Genomic DNA, 22,945 nt, shown 5'->3' with positions numbered 1-22,945 from the left:
CAAGGCCAGCCTGAGTTACAAATGAAAATGCCATCTCATACAAACAAACAATAAATATGTGAGAAAGTATATAATGTTAAATTTACCATTCTGACCATACTTAGACCACAGTTCAACAGCAGTCAGCACATTCACATGCCTTCATGGCAATCCCAATCATCCATCTCCAGAACTTTCTCCTGTTCCCAAACTGAAGTAATGTCCTCATTAAACACCAACTCCCATTCCTGCTGGGGTGCCAAGTATCTGCTTTTCTGGATTGATAACTCCAGGGACCAGCACTGTGTTCATCCATGCTGTATCATGTATGAGGATTTTGCTTTTCTCTCTCGTCTCCGTCTCCTTTCTAACTCTCGCCCTGACCCTCTCTTTTCTCCTTTCTACTCCTCCTCCCCCTCCTCCCCCTTTTATTCCTTTCTTTTGTATTGTTCCTTAAGAATGCCCTCTTTCTTTTTTCTTTAAGATCTATTTGTATTGGTATGCGTATGTGTGTATATACACCACATGTATGCATATGTGTATGTATGTGTGTGGGTGCCCCTAGAATCCAGAGAGGGTGTTGGATTTGGTTGCAGGAGGTTGTGAGCAACCTGACATGGGTACTGGTAATAACCTGGGTCTCCATAAGAGTTGCAAGTTCTCTTAACCCCTTAGCCATCTCTCTAGCCTGCCGCCTACCTTCTCAGAGAAGGTTAATAAACCTTCTTAGAAGTTAATAAATCTCTCACTGGTTTGGTTGGAGCTTACCAAGTCCTGCAAGCCCAAGGCTTACAGATGTTCACCACCATGCCTGGTGCATGTGATGCTGGGGACGGAGCCCCAGGCTCCGTGCATGCTGTGTTGTGGTTTGAAGGAGGAATGCCCCATAGGCTTTTATATCTGAACACTTCATCTCCAGGTGGAGGAACTGTTTGGGGAGGTTTTGGGAACTTTAGGAGGTGCAGCCTTGCTGGGGGAAGTATGGGACAGCCCCCTTCCCCCCCACGCCCATATGTGGATGGAAATGTGACTGGCTGGCTTCCGGTGCCTGCCATCGTGTCCTCTGGCCTGTGGCCAGGCCCTCCCCTTTATGTTGCTCTGGTCAGAGTGTTTTAGCGAAGTGACAGAAAGGTCACTAAGATGCGAGGCAGGCCCTCTCCCGCTGAGTCATAGCCCCAGCTGTGGCTCCGTCGTCATTTCGATCCCCCTACTCTCATGGTTCTGCCTGTTCCTGCTGAGGGTGTTGCTCCCCAGGTTCTCTGTGTCCCGGGCCATGTTGTCACAGCTAGGAGGTTCCACTGGCATAGGGTAGGTAGGTGAGGACAGAGTAGGTAGCTCAGACACTGTACGAAGAAGGAAAGGCTGGTCCCCACCACAGAGAACAAGCCAGCTCAAAATGTCTGTCGTGCCTAAGGTGGTAGACCCAGCTCTCAGATAGAGGTCTGCTGGGAGTATCTGGCTTGAGCTGGTGACATGGGACTTCACATGCAAGGCTCAACTGAAAGGTGAAGGGGGCTGGATTTTATTCCTAGCCTCTCTCTACAATTCTTAGAAAGGAGTGTCTGCTGTTTCTTGCGCAGGGCATGCGATTTGTGGACTGTTTTAGAACAGCTTCATACTTCTCATCCGTGGGACAGACAGCACCCGCTGCCCCTCCCTGATCCTGTGCAAATATACTCGTCCATGTTTCTGTTCACAAGAGGTCAACAGATCAGGCCCTTGGCTTTTGTTGCCAGTCGATTTAATTTGTTACTCATAATAAAATCTGGAACTCACCTGGCTTAAAGCCCTGGGCCATTAAGCCTGTTTGCTGGAATACATTGCAGGGCCTGGTTCCTTGGGAAAGCCTAGGGCAAAAGGGAACTAACTACATGCAGGAGGGCTGGCAGGGAGAAGAGGGTTGGTCCCCCAAACTAAATTTAGCTTATTGCTTCAGAAACCAACAGATTTATCAGAGAGGACCTCCTCTGTGCACAGTTTTCTTTCCTTTGAGACAGGTCTCATGTAGCCTAGCCTGGACTCCAGTGCACTGTGGAGCTGAGGATGTCCTTGAACTCTTCCGGCTCTCCTGACTCCATCTCCCCAGTGCTGGGATGACAGGTAGGCATGAACCCGCAGGTCCTGTTTAGGAACCCAGGGTTTGTGCATGCTCCATGAGCTGTCTATCCACTGAGCCACATCCCCAGCCCGAAGCTCCTGATGGGAAGGAACAGAAGTTGATTGATGCGTCATTTGGTGTACAGAATTCAGGGAAGGGGATGGCCATGATTATTGCTTCACCTCCAGCCTTCTTCATCTGGCATTTGCAGTTGAAACATGCATTGTAAAATTTGGTTTTAGATCCCTTAAATGGATGTGCAGAGCTATGGCGATCAGTGGTGTGCTGTGTTGTTCAGGGATGAGTGTTTTGAGGATTAAAAGTAACTGGGGTATGGCTTAGTGGGTAGAGGGCTCGCCTGACGCACACACACAACACTAGGTAGGTTTCATCCTCGGTACTTGGTAAGCCAGGTGTGGTGGTGCATGCCTGTTGTCCCTGTACTCAGGAAGTGGGGGCCAATTTTTGATATATGAGATCTTGTCTCAAGAAACAAAGCAACAGAAACCCACGATGCATTGGTGAACACCTGGCATAGTACCTGCTCAAAGGAAGGTGCTGGCATATCTGTACAGAAGAGAACGAAAGAATTGTGGCCTGTGAGTTCAAAGTGTCTTAGAGGTGGGGAGGGCTTCTTGCCTGGAACCATTTCCTCCTTGCAGCAGCTCCCCAAGGTAGACCTAATGACAGGCCATTTTCAGAAAGGCTTAGAGAAAGAAGTTGGGACACTTGGCCAAAATATTCCAGCATCCTTTTGGGAATGGCAGATTTGCCCCAGGTCTTTATGACAGTCTGGCTTTCACTTCTAACCACAGATGCCCTGGCTTTCTAATTTTCCACCAGTCAAGGCTTTTATTAAATTTATTTTTTTTATTTTTACTTCAAGCCACTGCAGCTAACTGACCGACTCACTGGCATCACGGTGTCCATGGAGCCAGCATCAGTGGGCCTGGGCTTTTCTGGGCTCCTCCCATCCATTTCCATAGGGTTCCTGCTGTTGCTTTCTCACACCCTTGAGAATTGTTCTCTGAAGCTGGTCAAGGTCGTGACGCTGTGCATCTGCACAAGTGTGTATGTGTGTATTAGAACCCACCTTGCTAAAGGAAAGTTTCTATTTGAGTATCCACTGTTTAATTTTCAAGGATATACCCCCTTTGCGAAGGTGTGTTCAATTTTATCTTTGTGTCCGGCGGGACTCGGTGAATAATGGACAGCCAAGGGCAACCCCTGCCAGGAAACAGATAAGAAGGGATCTGGGGACAGACTTTGAGTGTGAGGACCCAGGTGAACCTTTGATCTTGAGGCTTCAAAGGGAGAGTTGGAGTTCAAGTACACTCAAGAGTCTACAAGGGAAGGTGGAGCTGGCCTCGGAAGAGTTATGTATGTCTCATGGAGGGAGCGATCGATTGTATTTGCCTTAACTGGTTTCAAGGGGTGAACATCTGAAAGCGCCAAGGTGGAGGTGGTTTTCCAGGAGCTGCAGGAGCAGGAAGGGGTGGGGGCACTTCAGAGCAAATCCTTTTCCACATTCAAGGCCGGGTTTCCTGTGATTCTCCATTCTCTGGGCAGGGTAGAGAGGTATGACTGGGCAGACCTGTGTTTTACTTAAGATTGTAACTTAGTTTCTCTTGGTAACAATTTCTGATTTCTACCTTCCTTTCGTAAGCTGAATTAGTGTGTATTCCCTCCCCACCCCCTCCTGGGAGAACAACAACTCATTTTAGTTATGAGCCCAAATTTCACTCAAGGCTCACGTTCTCAATTCCCCTGGTATCCCACAATCACAGGCTTCATGGAGGAATGTGCTCAACAGCCCTCAAATTATGGTTTTCCAAATCTTGATTTCTGAGAGGAAAATTGGGCAGTTCATGTTTCCCCCTTTCAATCCTGAGTGTTCTGCTACTGTGTGGGAGCCCTTGCAGACATTACAGGCAGTGGTAAAGGGCAGTGTAGGTAACAGTGCGAAGCCAGTTTACAGTCTGATTAGGGTTTTCAAAAGACCTGTTTTATTTAGATTGCTTGACAACTCTTTCAGGCTGGACCCTTTGGGGAAACATACGGGGAAGATGAAGGGAGATGGAGAGTTCAGATTGTGAGTTCAAGGACACATGGAGGGGTCTGGCTGTGGCCTTTCTGGAGGGCAGTGTGGGGACAGTGGGTTTCACTGTCTTTCCTTTGTCTTTTTTTCCCCTTTGGTCTGTGTGTATGTATTTATGTATGTGCATTTGTGTGTTCACATGCATGTGCATGTAGAGGCTAGAGAGCAGATCTCAGGTGTCTTTTTCATTTTTTCTGAGACATGATGTCTCACTGAACCTGGAGCTCTGAGATGCAGCCAGCTAGCTAGCTGGCCAATATGCTCCCTGGATTCTCCTGTCTCTACTCAGTTGGAACTGTGTTGCTGCATCTGATTTTTAACGTGGGTTTGGGAGATCTAAACTCCTCATGTTTGTACAGCAGCCACTTCAGTGACAATACCTAACATTAACCTCTGGCCTCCACACCCATACATGTGCACCCCATATACAGTACCACAAAAAATAGGTAAATGAAGAAATAATAAACAAAGGTTAGGGTTTTTTGAGGAATCTATTTTCTGGCCATGTTTATTTCACATACCACACATGTGTGTGTGCACACATATATGCACATACATAGATAACACACACATAGCACATACACATACAAACATCCAACACAACATGTATGTGCACCTCCATACTTGTGTGGTGGCACAAATGTGCATGCTCTGTCTCTCTCTGTCACACACACGTGCACACACCCCTCCATGCACAAGTCTCACTTTTACTGTTAGCTGCCTAAAATATGTGTGTTCTATACATACATGAGGAAATAATTTTGAAAAATGTGTAGAGGAAGCACAGGTCCATGCCTCTTTGTAGGAGAGATTTTTCAGAGCAGGCTGGGGTAACTTAAGAAGTATTTTTTCAGGTTCAGTCTCCCCCCCCACTCCCCACCCCAAACAGACTCTCAGCCCAGGCTGGCCTCAAACTCCTTATATAGCAGAGGGTGACCTTGAACTCCTGACAGCCCCCCCCCCCTTCTACCTCAGTACTGGAATTAAAATGCCCAGCTTATGTGGTGTTAGGGATGGAACCCAGGGTCTCTTACCTGCTAGGCAAACACCAACTGAGCCACATCACCATCCTCCCGTGGAAACTGGCATTGTCTAGCTCCTCAGTCTTGACAGCTCCACCCATCATGGCTTCCTTCCTGTTCACTCTGGCGCCTCCACCCCTCACGGCTTCCTCAGGTGTGTGCGTGCTCCTGCAGTTGAAGTTTGCCTTTCGTAAGCTAGCTCCTCCTGTTCACAGGGCTCTGGGGATTCATGCGTTGGCATATCTTGTATCATCCTTCCCTGCTGGGGAACACTTGAGCATAATCATCGCAAATATAACCATTGTATGATAACCACCAGTCACCTCCCTTCAGGGGGCCAGTTTGAGTTCTGGCTGAGCTGGCATGAATGAAGTAGCTACTGTTTTGTTTTCTCACATCTAAGGGGGAAGGTTATTTTAAAGATAGTAAGATCATATTAACTAATTATGCACAGTAAATGGAATATGATACACACCTGGGAGATCTATCTGTCCATCTACACACACACACACACACACACACACACACACACTCAGTGTGTGTGGTATGTGCATGTTTGCGTATATGTGTGTGCCACACGTGTGAAGGGCTGGAGTTCAGTGCCCACTGCCTTCCTCGCCACTCTCCCTCCACCGTAATTTTTGAGACCAGCGTCTCTCCCTGAGCCTGAAGCTCACTCATTAGGCTGGGTTAGGGTAGCCAGCAAGCTCCAGGGATCTACAGATCTCCACCTCCTCAGCCCTGGATTACACATTAGTGCTGCAGGCTTGTAGTGCAGTCTAGAGAGCTAAAGCCAGGTCTTCATGCTTGCTTGGAAGCAAGTACTTGACCAGTTGAGCTCTTGCCCCAGCGCCCTAACCCCCAAATATATATAGTATTATACGAGGGGCCTGGTAATTGCATAACTTCCTCTAGCTCTTCTTTAGAGTACTGAAATTGAAAACAAGCGTGGAGTGTACCAATTTGCAGTCTTCAAATCAAAGAACCTTAATTCGAAGACAACCCTCTAGTCAGTGCTGGGGTTAGAACCCAGCGCTTCTTACGTGCCCACTGAGCTCTACCACCAGTCCCAGCCTGCGAATTTAAAGAATGCATCAAAGAGTGTGCCTGTTGGCTTTTGTTTTTTTGTTTTCTTTTGGGTGTTCAGTGGGTGACATTGTAGCTCCTTGCTCCCTTCCCATCCAATTCCACAAAGAGGATCCAGCTGTGTGATCCTGTCGAGCCGCTGCCCTTCTATGGGCCTCTTTGCAGTTGAGGCCTGGGGCCAGGGTGTCCCAGGCTGTGCCACGCGGTGACCGGATCTCCTCCGGGGCACACGCCCAGCGCCTCACACCACCCGATCGATGCATCTTGCACTCTGCATTCCTAGTGTCGCCTTTTAAATTTTTGCGAAGCCGCTGCTTTCCAAGCCGATCTCGTAGGCCTGCACCTCGGAGAGGCCCTCTCCGGGGCGTCCCAGACCCGGGTAGCTGCCCCAGCTGGAGACGAGGGAGGCTACAGCCCCCGCGCACTCCGGGCTGGCGGAGCCAGCAGCCCGCAGCACGCCCGCCCATTGGCTGAGTCGGAGGGCGGCGCTGCGGCCGCCAGCACCCGACCTGGAATCCAGCGGAGCTGGAGCACGGCACGCTTTTGTGTCGCTTGGCCGCAAACCGTTCACGGGGGTGGGGCTCCGGGCAGCCAGGCCGCGCCCTTCATTTGCATACTCCTGGAGGAGGACTAAGGTAGCTGTTGTCCCTGGACCTCGAGGCGCGCACACAGACCCCCCCATTTCTCTCTGCCTCTCTCCTCTCCCCTCTCCCCCGACTCCCTCGGCCTCTACAAGCACCGCCGGTCTCCCGAGAGCCGCGCAGAGAACCAAAGCCTCTCCAGCGCGCGTGCGCCTATCCCGGCCCTATTGTCCTGAAATGGAAAAGGGGCGCCTTCCAGTTTCAAAGTCGCGTGCTCTTGGGGGGGGGCGTTGACCACAAAACTGTCAAAATTCAGAGTCTCCCCCACCTCCCTGGCCCCTTATTCCACCATTAAATAATTTATTCGATTCCAAGGGGGAGGCATTTGGTTTGGGGGACTCAAACTTCACAGACTTCAGAAAACGGGCCTAGCGTGGGAGAGAAAAGCGGAATGGAAACCAAATAAACGACTCTAAGGAGTTTCTAAAACTCATAATCAGGGCAGGAGAGCTGAGAGGCCCCGGCTGTGACTGTGCCCTCAGGCCCATGATGCAACTGTTCCTATTTGGAAATTTCTGGAAAGCAATGATGTTTAGGAGTATGAAGTGTGTGTGTGTGTGTGTTTAAACGGCAGGCTTTGGGAAGAAATGTCATAAAGTGTTATTAATGCGTGTACTGTTGTGAAGACACTGAAATAGTGGTTTTTGTGTCTTGTTTCACGTGTAGTTGGTCAAGAAAAGCACAAACGGTTGAAAGCTTGAGAAGCAAAGGGAGGGGGTGGAAATGCTGCCTTCTGCGGACTGTTTATTTATTACAGTGCAGAGCTGGTCTGTGTCTTCTGCTACAGTAGCATTTAACCTTCCTTTGGGCAAATGGGTTGTTTTTCTGATGCAGCGATTTGTTTATTTCTTGTGTGTATATGCGTGTGTGTGGAGGTCAGAGGACAACTTTCTACCATGTGAGCCCCAGGGGCTGAACTCGGGTCTTCAGGCTGGGCAGGAGTGCCTCTGCCTGCTGGGCCATCTTGCAGTCCCTTGATGCCGTTTTGGGGTTAAAGGAAAGTTGCAGGAATTGGACTACTGTTTATGTCAGTTTCTGACATTTTTACCCTGTCTGTTTCCTGTTTCTGTAATCTATTCCTAGGCAAGCATTATGGATTTTTTTCCTGCGTCATTGGAGCCTGTAGTAATGACCATGTTCCTTCTTCTTCAGTAGGTTTCCTAACAGGAAAATTCCTTACACGATCGTACAATGATCAGAACCAAGAAAGCAACACTAATAGGCTATGTTAATCCACTTGCAAAAAAAAAACCAAAAAAAAAAAAAAAACCAAAAAAAACATCATTTGGAGCTGTTGAGGTGGCTCAGCCACAAGTGCTGGCCGTACAAGTCTGAGAACCCAGCACACATGCTGGGGGAAGGGAACCGACGCCATACAGCTCTGCTGACTCCCCTCCCCCACTGTGATCTCACCAGTTACCCCAACGCTCTCAGTTGGTGCATTTCCCCCTGATCCAAGTAACACTTTGTATTTAATAGCCTCAGTTTCTTTTTGTCTGTTCACTCCTAGTTTATTCACTGGTTTATTTTATTTGTGCTGGGAGGGCACGCATGCCCCAGGGTGAGCGTGTAGAGGTCAGAGGATGGCTTTTGAGAGTCAGGCTCAGGTCAGTGTCCCGACCCTGGGTCTCAGAGGTGAACCCACGCAGGCTTGGCAGCAGCACCCTTCCTGCTCAGCCATCTCAGTGGCCTTTGTTGTTGTTATTTTGTTTTTCTTCTTACAGCAGTGACATTTTTGAAGAACATTGGGCTGGGCGGTTGTCTTATAGAATGTCTCCAAGATGAGTTGTTATTGTTTGCAAAGAAAAATATGCAAATACCAGGTCTTTCCCAGTACAGCCTATCCAAGGCCAGTGCTCAGTTATTTCTGTGTTACTGGCAAGGCTATTTGAAACAATTTTTTTTTTTTTTCAGACAGGGTTTCTCTGTGTAGCTTTGGTGCCTTTCCTGGAACTCGCTTTGTAGACCAGGCTGGCCTTGAATTTACAGAGATCCACCTGGCTCTGCCTCCCGAGTGCTGGGATTAAAGGCATGCGTCACCACCGCCTGGCTTGACTGGAGTAAGAATTCACACAAGGTTTACTCTTTTATTAGTTTGGTTTCTGTTGTTGTGATAGATAGACACTGCCTCAATTAGGGTTTTTCTTGCAATGAAGAAACACCATGACCACGGCAACTTTTTTTTTTAATTTAAGAAAATTTTAAATTCACATTACATACCAACCACAGGTCTCTCTCTCATCTCTTCTGCCCCCCCTCCCTGGATTTCTCCTCCAGAAAACCCCCATCCCCTTCTCCAAAAGGGTAAGGTCTCCCATGGGGAGTTAGCAAAGTCTGGTACATTGAGACAGGACTGAGCCCCTCCCTCCTGCATCAAAGTTGAGCAAGGCCTCCCACCATAGGTAATGGGCTCCAGAAAGCCAGCTTATGCACCAGGGATAGATCCTGATCTCCCTGCGGGGGAACCCTCAAACAGACCCAGCTACACAACTGTCTCTCATATGCAGAGGGCCTTAGTCTGGTCCACAGCTGCCGGTTTAAAGTTTGTGAGTACCTACCAGCTTGGTTCAGTTGATTCTGTAGATTTCCCTACATGATCTTAACACCCCCCACCCCCTTGGTCATATAATCCCTCTTCCCTCTCTTCAACTGGACTCCCAGAGCTTGGACTCTGAGAGCTTGGCTTGGTGCTTGGCTGGACCACAGCAACTCTTATTAAAGGAAAAACATTTAATTGAGGTGGCATACATTTTCAGAGGTTTAGTCCTTTATCATCATGGTGCAATATGGTGGTGTGCAGGCAGCCATGGTGCTGGAAAAGGAACTGAGAGTCTTGACCTGCAGGCAACAGGAAGTTGACTGAAACATTGGATGTATCTTGAGCACAGGAAACCTCAAAGCCAACCCCCAAAGTAACACTCTTCCTCCAACTAGGTCATACCTGTTCTAACAAAGCCACGCCTCCTAATAGTGCCATTTCCTATGAGCTTCTGGGGCCAATGACATTCAAACTACCAGAGACACTGTTACCAAAAGCGACTTGGGGAGAAGAGGACTTATTTCGGCTTATGCTTCCAAATGAAGGCAGGAGCCTGAAGCAGGAACTGAAGTGGAGCCAAGTTCTGATCCTCAGCTTGCTCAACCTGCTTTCTTGTGCCTAGGACTGTGTGCCCAGGGATGGCACTACCCACAGTTGCTGGATGAGTGGGGGTCCTTCCAAGTCTCAGACAGGGAAGCAAATCTCTCAAAAAGATGAGAATGAAAACCTATTGCAGATTGACTTGACCTGGGAGAGACTTTGGGGAGTCTGATGTCAGGTGGTTCATTGTCAACTCATGTGAAACACAATGCAATTTGGGGTAAGGTTTCCAGGCAGCAGTCAGTCCAATTCCAGGTACACAGTAAAGCTTAAGATGTGACTACATAGAAACTCCTTTACAAAGTGCATTTGACCGTGAGGTGGGTTCCACAGTTAAGGCCTAGAATCTAGGTGCTCTCTGACCAATAGAATAGAGGTAATAAAGTACATGTGACATCTCTCCTAGGATAGGTAATGGTCTAGGGAGAGAAGAGTTGGGATGATCATTCTGGGGAGTTAGGGTGAGGTCTGCCCCTACAGAGAGCACAAAGGCCTCGTGCCCACTCTGGTCAATCCTTATTTAAGAAAATGCCCCACAGGCCCGCCCACAGGCCAGTCTGATGGCAGGTTTTTTCAGTTGAGGTCCACCTGCCTGGATGACCCTAGCTTGTGTCAAGATGACAACAAGCAAAGAAGCTGACCAGCACACCCAGGCTTGCGCTCCACCACTTAATTTTTCTCCCCCTCCATCTTCCCCCTCCCTTCTTCTCTATTCACCCCCTCTCCATCCCCCTCCCTCTTCCTCCCTCCTCTCTCCTCCTCCTGTTCCTTTTCTGTGTTCTAATGTAGTCTAGGCTAAACTTACTTTGTAGCCAAGGTTGACCTTCCTGCCTCAGCCTCCAGACTGCTGAGATTGTGGGCGAGCACCACTGTGGAACCCAGGGCTCTGTATGGTGAGTTCTCTACCAGTTGAACCACAGTCTCCCTGGCCCCCCTGAGATTTTCAACCCTCCAGTCCAAGCCTGTGTCCTGCAGAAATGGGTGTGGGCCACTGGGAGACCAGAGCTGGACCTTGTTCCTGGAGCTCAGGGGTGGCATTGCTGTAGACCTGTGGTCTGCCCTTGCTCCTGTGTCCCCTCTGATCCGATGCCTGCACATGTTTAGTGTGAATGGGAGCACACACTTAGGTCCTTGGGCTAAAACCCTAGCTTAGTAGGTAGGGGGCCCTGGTATCCATCCTCAGCACTGCAAAGAAAATAAAAACAAAAGCCAGCAGACCAAGCCAAACTATCTCTCCTCAAATGTTTCTCCTTCATAAATTGTTTTTTACTTATTCTTTGAGAATTTCATACATTATAAAATGTATGTTAGTCATATTCACCCTCAACTCCTCTCCATGTCTCCCTTCAAACTTCATACTCCCTGTTTTAAATCCACAGAGTCCAGTAAGTGCTGCCAGGGTGTGCATGGATGTGGGGCCTGTGCACTGGAGCCTGTGCACTATCAGGCTACAGGTCAGCAGGAAAAAAACAGCAAAAAAAACCCCAACCCAAACGAGTCTCTCCCCCACTCCAGGTCATCAGCCTGGGGTGGGGGTGGGCTTATTGACCTTCCCTTTATCATTACTGTCTTGTGGCTTTTCCAGATGGACAGCCACTGTTGTTATCTGTAGTCACCCTGCTGGGACTTGCAACTATGTGACTGTTACTTAGTAAGGACCTGCCCACTTGCCAGAGTATGACTCCCTCCCCAGTGCTGCCCCAGCACCTGGTTACCACCAGCTCGGGCACAAGCCTCTGTTCAGTCCCCAACACCAAAAGAGAGAGGCAAGATAGAGACTGGGGGCTGGAGAGACAGCCCAGTGGGTGAAAGCACTTGCCGCACAAGCGTGAGGTCTGAATTTGTATTCCTTAGCATTTTGAGAAAAAAGCAGGGAGTGGCCATATGCCAGCTAGGAACCCCAGTGCTGTGGAGCCTGAAACCCCTGTGTTGTGGAGCCTGAAGACAGGAGTGTGCCTGGGGCTAGCTCCAGGGTTGGTGAGAGACCCTGTCTTAAAGGAATAGGCCTTTAATGGGTTAATAAATAAATAATAAACTTAAAATAGAGGGCATGAAGTTGGGAGGGAAATGTATATGATGTGGGAAGGGTTCTGAGGGGAGTTGGTGGGGGTGTTGGAGGCTAAGTATAATCAAGGTACATTGTATACAAGTCTGGAATTTTCAACAAATAATATTAAAAGGAAAAAGGACCTAGATTATCCCTTCCTCTGCTCCCTGCAGGTGCACCCCTCCCCCCCATGAATACATGAATAAGTAAAATTAAAAGTGAAGGAGTGGTTTGGCTGAGTCCTCCCTCCCTCCAGCTCCCTGGTGCCTCAACGGAGTGAACCTCCCCAGTCCAGGCTGTCGTAACCAGTGGGTCTTGTCACGATGTTTTCTTTCCTGCTTCCCGGATGTCCTATAAATGGAATCCTACAGTGCAAAGTGCAAGGCTGAAGCCTGGCTGTCTGCCCCTGGCTTTGTTTGCAACCACTGGCCGCTGTCAGCATTGTGTGGGCTGCAGAGCTTATGTGTTTGGGAAGTGTTTATTAGGGCTTTGATGAAGCTTCTTGTGAATGAAAAGGCTGACCCTCAGCTGCAGCCCTGGCCCAGGAAATGGGCTTCTTCCTGCCCTTTAGTGTGTTGTATGGGAGAGTCATGTCTTTGTGAGCCTTAGATAACTGTCTGCTGTAATTATTGCTTCCTCCAATTGAATTTCAGCCCTCAGATCTCCCCAGACAGAGCCGGACTAATGATGATAATGTTGTTGGCAGAGTAGGCTCTGTTTGGCTTTGCCTTCTGTATTGCTGGACTCAGAATAGTAGAGAAGGGAGTGGAGGAGGTGTTGTAGGGTGCTGTTGTCGGAGCTCAACAGGCCAACTTCATTAGAGCAGCTGTGATGATCGACAATAAACTGCCCCCCCCCCCCCCAGTCAGGTCGGCTGACTGTTGCTGTCCCCCCCACATACTCCAGTCAGGTCTGCTGACTCTTGATATTCTCTCATAGGAGGAGGAGGAGGAGGAGGAGGAGGAGGAGGAGGAGGAGGAGGAGGAGGAGGAGGAGGAGGAGTGGGAGTGGGGTGGATCACTGGATTTAACCCTTCCTCCAACATTCTAGCTGTTCTTTTCTTGTACCTCCCAGTCAGATGCATTTGTCCATGGCCTCATGGTCTGGGTGCTAGGGTGTATAGTGTATAGAGGGTAGAAAGGAGAACTCTATCTGTGCAGCTCTGGAGCAGTCATCTATGCTGGGGTGAAGCTTTCCTAGGATGTGGCTGCTTTGGGGTCACGCAAGCTCCTGTGCTCTGCACAGTCCAGTAAACTCCTTAGTTCTCCAAGTTGGACCATGGAAGAATTGTACTTTGGTTTGTTGGTAGTGGCCATAAAGAAAGGAGGGTGGACTGCAACAGGATGTGGCTTAGTGGGGAATGGGCTTGCCTGCTGTGTGTGGAGCCCTTGGCTCTGTGTTGGGGTGGGGGAGGGAGGGGCTTGCTGGCCAGCTTGCCTAGTCTCATTGGTGAGCTCTAGGCCTTTTTCTCAGCCCACCCCCACAAGATGTTCAGTCTCCAGATATGTTCTACCCCAAAGAAGAGTTGAGAGTTGGCTGTAGTAATTGCAATTGAAGTTGAAACTGTAGCACATTGAGCTGAAACACAAAAGCTTGGTTCCTCAGGAGAAATCATAGTCTTTATGAAGGTTGTTGGGCATATAAAATGGTTCGCTGGCTCAAGAAAAACAGTATGGTGGCTCATTAGAAAAATTAATAGAATTAACAGAGTTGGGCTGGGGAGGTGGCTGGGTAAGAGTTTTAATGTGTAAGCACGAAGAATTGAGTTCAAATCCCCAGCATCCATGTAAAAGGCAGGGGATAGTCATGCACATGCCTATAACCCCAGAGAGCTCTCTGGGGCTTCCGTTTGGCTCAGTGAGAGACTGTTTCAGGGAATAAGACAGAGAGTGATAAGTGGAACACCTGGCATCCTCTCTTCATTTCCAGGCTCATGCCTAGGGAGTACTCAGTATACATTTAATAATCCACTCCTGGGAATTTACATGGAAGAGTTGAAAATGGGGCTCAGAGATATTTGTGCACCGACGTCCATAGAAGCATGATTTGTAATATCTCAACGGTAAAGGCTGTCTCAGTGGCTACCATGAAATGATTGGATCAGTGAAGGTAATTCACCCTTAAAGGGAATATTATGCAGCCCTAAAAAGGAAGAAGGAACTGCTGACTCATGCTACCGTGTGGATAAACTTGGAGGATAAAGGATTGCCCTCGTCCAGAGCCCCTGCAGAGACAGAGCAGGAAGGTGGGCTCTGGGCCATGGAGGGGCTGTAACTTACACGAGCAAGGACAGAGTTCTTCTGTCTTGAAATGTGAGAAGGTTCTGTGTGTGAATGGCTGATGGGGATGCTGCACAGCCAGACACAGGCTTTTATTATTTATTAAGTAAGTCGTTTAAAAATTGCATATGTATGTGTATGCATGCATCTCTGTGTGTGTTTGTATGTGCGTGTGGAGACCCACAGTTGACATCAGGTGTTCTTAAATACTGAACTCCTGATTTTCCTGTCTCTACCTCTTGAGTTCTGGGATGACAGATGTACACCACCATGTCGTCCCCCCCCCCCCCCCTTTGTGGTGTTAGCATCAAACTGAGTATTTTGTTCACAGTAGGCAAGCACTCTACCACTGAGCCACACCCCCAGCCAGAGATGGAAGCTCTTAGGGTACTTTACTGTAGTTAAAATGTATTTTTGCTTTGACTGTTCGTTAGCTATACCACATGTCACAGGAGAGAAAGGACTACATATTGGACAGCTCACCTTGCTGTCGTGGTGGAGATGGTGGAGAACTGAATTGGACAGTTGCTTGTCTGTGGGGTTGGCTTTGGAGGCCACTTCTTTCCCCAGGTTTGGCTAGTGGACAGGGACTTAAATTTGAGAATTTGGGAGAAATCTGGTTCCTGGCTGTCCAGTTCTGCTCTAGAGTATACAAGTAAGGAGAGAGAGAGAGACACATCTTAGAGGGCAGATCAGGCACCCAGCAGAGGACTACCTGGAGTCAGCCAAGCTACAGATCCTCACAGGCAGCCTGGGAAGTGAGGGGATAAAATGAAGAGAAAATTAGCAAGTAGCTGGAGAGATGACCCCTGAGTTCAGATCTCTAGAGCCCAGGCAAAGCCTAGCAGGAAGGTGGGGACTGACTCTGGGGTTGTCCTCTGGCCTCCACACTTATTCCTGAAGTATATGTAATAAGAGGCAGTGAGGACGCGTCCAACAGTGAGATAATGGAGAAAAGGCTTGTGGAAGGAACTGACGCCTGTGGACAGATTCAGCGACACAAACAAGAGAGCCTCTCTAGCCTGCGGAGGTGCAGGCTGTGCCTCACCTGGAGGGCCCCCGCCTTCCTCCAGATCAGGATCCTCCTTTCAAGGTGCAACAGAGCCTGTAACCCTGTGATAGGCTGAGGCAGGAGGATGGCAAACACAAGGCTAACCTAGGCTACTGAGTAAGTTCAAGGAGAGCCGGGGTAACTTCATCAGAACTTGTCTCCAAATGAAGTACATGTCAGGACAGAGGACGTCTCAGTGGTAGAGCCGCTGCCTAGAATCCCCCAGTGAGGGATTGGGGGCGTGGGTCAGTGGTAGAGGGCCTATCTAGAATCCACCAATGAGGGACTGGGGTGTGTGTAGCACAGTGATAGAAACCAATCCTGACATTTGCGAGTCCCGGGTTCTATGCCCAACACTGCAATATTTAAGTAAATAGGTAAGTAATTAAGTCAGTAAATAAAGTTATATAAACCTACAATGAAAACAAGTCCCATTGAAAACAAGTGATGGAAATAACCACTTCTCGGCTATGATATGGCATTTTCAGAAAGTATTTTCTTTTTACTTAAGTGTGTGCATATGCAGCCTGAGCAGGTGCCTGTGAGCCCAGAGAGGGCATCAGATCCCCTGCAGCTGGAGTTACAGTGAACCACCTGCTTGTTGTGGGTGCTGGGAACCGAACTCACATCATCTGCAAAGCAGCGATGCTGGTAACTGTTGAGCCGTCTCTGTAGCCCCAGGCTTAGCATTAAAAAAGTATGTGTACCCTGGAAGTTATCGACTGCTACCATATCTATCGTAGACAGACTGTATGGACTAGGGGAAACATTATTTAATAGTGTGCTCCATTGTGTCTCCTGCCAAGGTCTCTGTTACTTGGCTTCCTGTCAGCAGCCTGAAGTTGGTGGTAGAAACTGGCAAACGCTGTGAATTAGGTCTCTTGCCCTCCCTCCCTCCCTCCCTCCCTCCCTCCCTCAGGTGATGGTTTCACTTTTGCTAAGTGTGGAGTTGCTTTGGGGGCTACTGCCATTTTTCACAGACCAGCCAGGCATGTGCCAAGTGCCGCTTAAGTGTGGCTGTTATTGTTATTGTTTTGTTTGGCAGTTTGTGCAGACAGAACTTGGACAGAGTCCTTGACCAGCTGTTTCATTTTCTCTTCTCATCTCTAGTTTGCCCGACCATCTGTAAGTCCCACGGCTGCACAGCCGAAGGCCTGTGCTGCCACAAGGAGTGCCTAGGCAACTGTTCGGAACCCGATGACCCCACTAAGTGTGTGGCCTGTCGCAACTTCTACCTGGATGGCCGGTGCGTGGAGACCTGCCCGCCTCCCTACTACCACTTCCAGGACTGGCGCTGCGTGAATTTCAGCTTCTGCCAAGACCTCCACTTCAAATGCAGGAACTCCCGGAAGCCCGGCTGTCACCAGTACGTCATTCACAACAATAAGTGCGTCCCCGAGTGTCCATCTGGCTACACCATGAACTCCAGCAAGTGAGTCCTGCGTGGGTCCGGGGAAGGAGCTGTTCTTAGGGCTCATGAGCTCTTTTGCTAGGGTGCGTCCTCAGCACCAAATTATCACGCCTGCTGGTACACACCAGTGATCCTAGCATTTGGAAGGTAGAGGCAGGAGGATCATCCTTGGCTACATAGTGAGTTCAAGGCCAGCGTGAACTACATAAAACCCTGTCTCAAAAAACCAGAAGCATATTCTACCTCCGAGAAGACCACAAAATGCTGTTAACTGCTGTGTAGAACTAATGATGAAGACTTATTAGTTCCAACTGTGCTAAACCAGAGTGCGCGGGCTAAGAATGAGGTGGTTATTGAGAGCCGCCACTTCCATCTTTTTAATTCTGTATGTGTGTCTGTGTTTGTGTGTGTGGGCATGTGTATGTGCAGGAGTACATGTGGATATGCGTGTGTGTGTGTGTGTGTGTGTGTGTGTGTGTGTGTGTGTGTGTGTGTGTGTGTGTGTGTGTATGTGTAGACCAGCCAGTGGTTGATGTTGGATGTTTTCCTCAATTACTCTCCACCTTCTTACTTAGTTTTTAAAATATTTTATTATTATTATTGTATATATATGTATGTATAGTGTCTGTACGTGCATGGAGGTGTCTGGGGGAGGCCAATAGAGGGTGTCAGTTTCAGTTGAGCTGAAGTTACAGGTAAATGTAAGCCGTAAGCCTCTGTGTGGGTGCCTGGAATTGAACTCAGGACCTCTGGAAGAGCAGCAGGCTCTCTTGACCACTGAGCCATGCCCCCAGCCCCACTCTATTTTTTGAGCAAAGGTCTCTCTCACTGGATCTATAGCCTGGGATACGCCTCTGTCTGTTTGCCCGTGCTGGGATTACAGGTGCGACTTTCTTCCTGGCTCTTTTGTGGTGCTGAGGAAGCAAACCTGGACCCTCACGCTTGCACAGCTAGTCCTTTGCCAACTGAAGCACCGACCAGCTCTCCAGAGTGTTCTTTTAAATACTGCGTATTGGGCTTTGGTGATGGGCTTGATCAGAAGGAAATGTTTCTTCTCCTGAACACTGCATTTCTGAGTGCTGTGCTTACAGTCGAAGGTGGAATTCTTGAATTCCACCCTCCTCTGGGGCTCAGTGAATTACCGTTATACCAGGAAGGTATAGCTAGCTGTGTTGTCCATGTCCTGCCCCACCTGACCCCAACATAAGCTGGGCACACACTGTCTTAAGGACGGGGAGGCTTACGCCTGCACTGTTCCCAGAGCTTGGCTGTCCTGCCAAGGTCAGCACCGTCAAGCCATTTCCTACCACTTGGGTGAGAAACAGGGCTTCTCTCCTTGGTGGCGGGTCAGGCTTCCTGTGTATACACCCCAGATGCTGTGTTCAGGGCCTTGGCTTTGTGGATGAGATATTTTAGTGTCTGAGACCTTCACCAAGTTGTTGTTTTAAATCTCTTCCCTGGTTTTGGTGTTAGGGTTTAAGAGAAGGGGGTGGGGTGGGGATGTCCAGCAAAGAACAGAAAACCAAATCAGAAACAGACGCACATTGCGAGGCCTTGAGCTGACCTGCTGACGTCAAAATTCTTCCTCTCAGACTTGGGCCCTAGCCAAGTGAGCGAGCAAAAGAGAGTGTTTTGATTTTGGTGGGAAATTTTATTTTTCTGGGTGGAAAGGGCAAGAAGGAAAACAATCTTTATTTTAGCTCCTGTGAATCTTTTTTTAGTGTTTATGAAACCTGAAAGTACAATATGTTTTGTTTTGCTCATTTTTTATTAAATAAATTAAAAAAAACTCCAAAGAAACAAAACAGCAAGTATTGTTGGCTCAAATAGACCTCTATAAATCAGTCTCTGTGTTGAAAGGGGCTTTATTTTTTATTTTATTTTTTCATTTTGAGGGCAAGAGGAGGTTCAACAGGAAGACTGGAGAAGGAAACATTGTTTTGTTTATCCATTTCAGTTTGTTAAGAGTGATTGTGGGGACTGATGGTTTCTGTCAAGACCTTTATTTAAAAGACATTGACTTTGGGGCTGGAGAGATGACCCACCAGATCAAGCAGGAGTTTGGATTCCCAGAACCCATGTAAATGCCAGGCTGTGTGGTGATCCACCTGTAATCCCAGGCTGGGAATTCAGTAATGGTTAATGTTAGTACCTATGCTGTCAGGGTTCAGTTCAGAAAGTCTTTTCCTGTGCCAGTGAGTTCAGGGCTGTTGCCCCTCTGTCAGATTCAGGGTTGTCTGGACGTTTAGTGAGGTTGTTGATTCATCGGGACTTGAGTTTTGTGTAGGGTGATAGGTATGGGTCTATTTACATTCTTCTACATGCAGCATCCGTTTAATCAGCACCATTTGTTGAAGATTCTTTTCCCCCCAGTATGTATGTGTGGTGTCTTTGTATGTAGGTTGGCTGGATTTATGCCTGGTAACCATGTCTGTTTTTATACCAATACCATGCTATTTTTATTTCTATAGATCTTTAGTGCAATCTGAGGTCAGGGATACCTCCAGCAATTTATAGTTTAGGATGTTTAACTAGCCTTTTGTGTGTGTTTCCATATGAATCTGAAAATCATTTTTTCAGTTTCTGTGAAGAATTAATTGTGGTGGGATTTTGATGTGCATTGCATTGAATCTGTAGATTGCTTTTGGTAGGAAGGCTATTTTCACTATGTTAATTTTGCTGATCCATGAGCATGGGAGAGCTTTCCATCTTCCGATACCTTCTTCAGTGTCTTAAAGTTTTGATTATACAAGTTTTCCACTTGCTTGGTTAGAGTTACCCCAAGATATTTTATTTACTTCTTTAAGCTTACTGTGAAAGGTGTTATTTCCCTAATTTCTTTCTCAGTCTGTTTGTCACTTATATATAGGAAGGCTAAGTGTTTGTCAGCTGTAGGCGTTTCCTGGTAGAATTCTTAGGGTCACATAAGTACACTATCATATCACCTGCAAATAAAGATGCTTCTTCCTTTCCAGTTTGTATCCCCTTGATCTCCTTCAGTTGTCTTACTGCTCTAGCTAGAATTGAATAGATATGGATAGAGTGACAGCCTTGTCTTGTTCCTGTTTTTAGTAGAATTGCTTTGAATTTCTCTCCATTTAAGTTGGGGTTGGCTGGGGGCTTGCTGTAAATCACTCTCTTGTGTCCCCGATCTCTCCAGGTCTTTTAACATGAAGGGGTGTTGGATTTTGTCAAAGGCCTTTTCTGCATCTAATGAGATGGTCATGTGGGTTTTTTTCTTTCAATTTGTGTATATGGTGGATTACATTAATTGATTTAAGTATGTTGAACCATCCTTGCACCTGTGGGATGAAACCTACTTGGTTAGGGTGGATGATCTTTTTTATTTGTTCTTAGAGATTCAGTTTGCAAGTATTATGTTGAGACTATTTGCATGTGTGTTTATAAGGAAAGTTGGTCTATAATTTCTTAGGTCTTTATGTGGTTTAGGTATCAGAGTAATTGGGCTTGAAAAAGAACTGGGCAACATTCCTTCTGTTTCTTTGAAAGTCAGCTAGAATTCTGTGCTAAAGTCAGTTGGCCCTGGGCTTTTATTATTTTTGTAGTTGGGAGACTTTTAATGACTGCTTCTATTCTACTAGGAGTTATAGGTCTGTTTAAATTGTTTATTCTTTATTAAGAGGTATGTATTGAGAAAATTAAATATATATATTTATTTACATGTTTACACATTATTTATATATAAATGTATATATATTTACATTTTCTGATTTGGAGTGCAGGTTTTTAAAGTGTGTACTTATGATTCTCTGGATTTCCTTGGTGTCTGTGGTTATGTCCCCCTTTTTGTTTCTAATTTTGTTATTTTGGATATTCTCTCTATGCCTTTTTTTAAATCTGTCTAAGGGTTGCAATCTTACTGATGTTTTGCAAAGAACCAACACTTTGTTTCATTGATTATTTCTTTCTTTTTTTTTTTTTTTTTGTTTTATTTTTTTGTCTCAGTTTTATTCATTTTAGGCCAGAGGGGATTATTTCTTGCTGTCTACTCCTTTTGAATGTGATTTCTTCTTTTTGTTCTAGAGCTTTCAGGTGTGCTATTAAGTATGAGGTCTTTTCATTTTTTTGACATTTTAATTTCAATTTTTTTTAATGGAACATTGATCTATGAACTTGCCTCTTAGGACTGCCTTTATTGTGTTATATAAGTTTGTAGATGTGTTTTCATTTTTATTTAATTCTAGAAAGTCTTTTACTTTTTATCTTGACTCATTTCTCATTCAGTGGAGAGTTGTTCAGTTTCCAGGAGTTTGTAAACTTTCTGTTGTTTCTCTGTTGTAGATATTCAGTTTTAATCTGTGGTGGTCTGATAGGATGCAGGTGTTGTTTTGAGTTTTTTTGTGTCTGTTGGATTTGATTTATGTCTGCATATGTTGCCAGTTTTGGAGAAAGTTACATAATTATGTTTCTGGGAAGAAGGTATATTTTGTGCTTTGGCAAAATGTTTTGTAAATATCTGTTAGGTCCATTTGGTTTAGGACATCAGTTAGCTCCAGCATTTCTTTTTTTAGTTTTTGTCTGGATGCCCTGTCTCCTGATGAGAGTGGGTACTGAAGTGTCCCAGTATCACTGTGTGAGGGTCCATGTGTGATTCAAGTTGTAGTAGTGTTTCTTCTATGAACTTGAGTGCCCTTATGTTTGGTGCACAGATGTTAAGAATCACAATGACCCCTTGATAGAATTTCTGTGATGAGTATGTAGTGTCCCTTTCTATTTCTTCTGATTAGTTTTTGTTTGAAGTCTATTTTGTCCAATACTAAAATGGCTACACTGGCTGGCTTCCTAGGTCTGTTTGGTTGCAATCTTTTTCCATTCCTTTACCCTGAGATGATGTCTGTCTTTGATGCTGAGGTGTGTTTCTTGGATGCAGCTGAAGGATGGATCCTGTGTTCACATCCATTCTGTTAGTCTGTGTCTTTTTATAGGAGAATTGAGACTATCTATTGAGAACTATTAATGAGCAGTATTTTTTGGTTCCCACTGTTTTGTTGTGGTGGTGTGTCCCCCTATTTGATTTGCTGTTATTTACTCCCCGTGTTTTCTTGGTTGTTGTTAGCCTCTTTAGGCTGACATTTATAATACTGCTTAAGTTTAGTTTAATCATGGAATGTCTTTCTTTTTCCATCCTTGTGATTGGTAGTTTTCCTGGGTATAGTATTCTGTGGTCTTTTAGAATCTGTAGAATATCTGTCTAGGCCTTTTTGGGCTTCAGAATCTCCACTGAATATTTAGGTCTTATTCTAATACAGTAGTGTTTCTCAACCTGTGGGTTTCAACCTTTGGGGGTCACATATTAGATATCCTGAAGTTAGATATTTATATTACTATTAACATAACAGTAGCAAAATTACAGTTAAGAAGTAGCAATGAAATCATTTTATGGTTGGGGTCACTACAACATGAGGGAGTGTATTAAAGGTCACAGCATTAGGGAGGTTGAGATCCACTGTTTTATATGTTATTTACTCCTTTTTCTGTGCTGCTGGTTGTAATGAGTCTTTTTCTGTCCCGCCAGTCAACTCCCAAATAATGACATGAAGACGTCTTATTAATTATGAATGCCTGGCCAATAGCTTAGGCTTATTCCTAACTAGCTCTTATAATTAATTATAATTTATAAATATAAATTAGCCCATTTATATTAATCTATGTTTTGCCTTCCCAGAGTCTTCTCTGTCTCTGGAAGTCCCGCCTAACCTCTGCCTGCCTAGCTATTGCCTGTTCGGCTCTTTATTAAATAAATTGGCAAAGACACATCTTTACAGTATAAACAAATAGTCCGAAGCATCTGGTAATGAGTGTCATTTTGTGCTGGTGTCTATGCATCCGGGGTGGTGTTTTAGGTGATTCTAGGTGCTGATATGTGGTCTTGCCTTTGTGGAGTGGCTGTTCTGTTCCTTGGTTTCTGTTGCCTTCTGTGGGTCCTAGGAACGTGTGATGGCTGTGGCCTGCCTTGCTGGGAGTGCTTCCTCAGGCCAGTCGGTGGCAGAAAGCAGCAGAGGTAGGCTAGGTGAAGAGACTGAGAGGGCTTCAGGAAAGAGCTAAGGGGTCCTGCTCATGCCTAGAGGTGGTC

General features: G+C 46.6%; 1 protein-coding gene across 2 annotated transcripts in view; it reads left to right on the top strand.

The window, feature by feature from the left end:
• The window catches only part of Insr (insulin receptor), a 129,162-nt gene that overhangs the window by 58,989 nt on the left and 47,228 nt on the right, over positions 1 to 22,945 (top strand). For both annotated transcript variants that reach the window (XM_036166430.1, XM_036166429.1), the window contains exon 3: positions 16,551 to 16,872. In XM_036166430.1, the coding sequence (XP_036022323.1) occupies positions 16,551 to 16,872 (322 nt within the window). The remainder of the gene's footprint in view (positions 1 to 16,550; positions 16,873 to 22,945) is intronic.

Source organism: Onychomys torridus, chromosome 17 (genome assembly GCF_903995425.1).
Source record: "Onychomys torridus chromosome 17, mOncTor1.1, whole genome shotgun sequence".
NCBI lineage: Eukaryota > Metazoa > Chordata > Mammalia > Rodentia > Cricetidae > Onychomys > Onychomys torridus.
The sequence above is the reverse complement of the archived record's forward strand: the minus strand, read 5'-3'. Positions and strand labels throughout refer to the sequence as shown.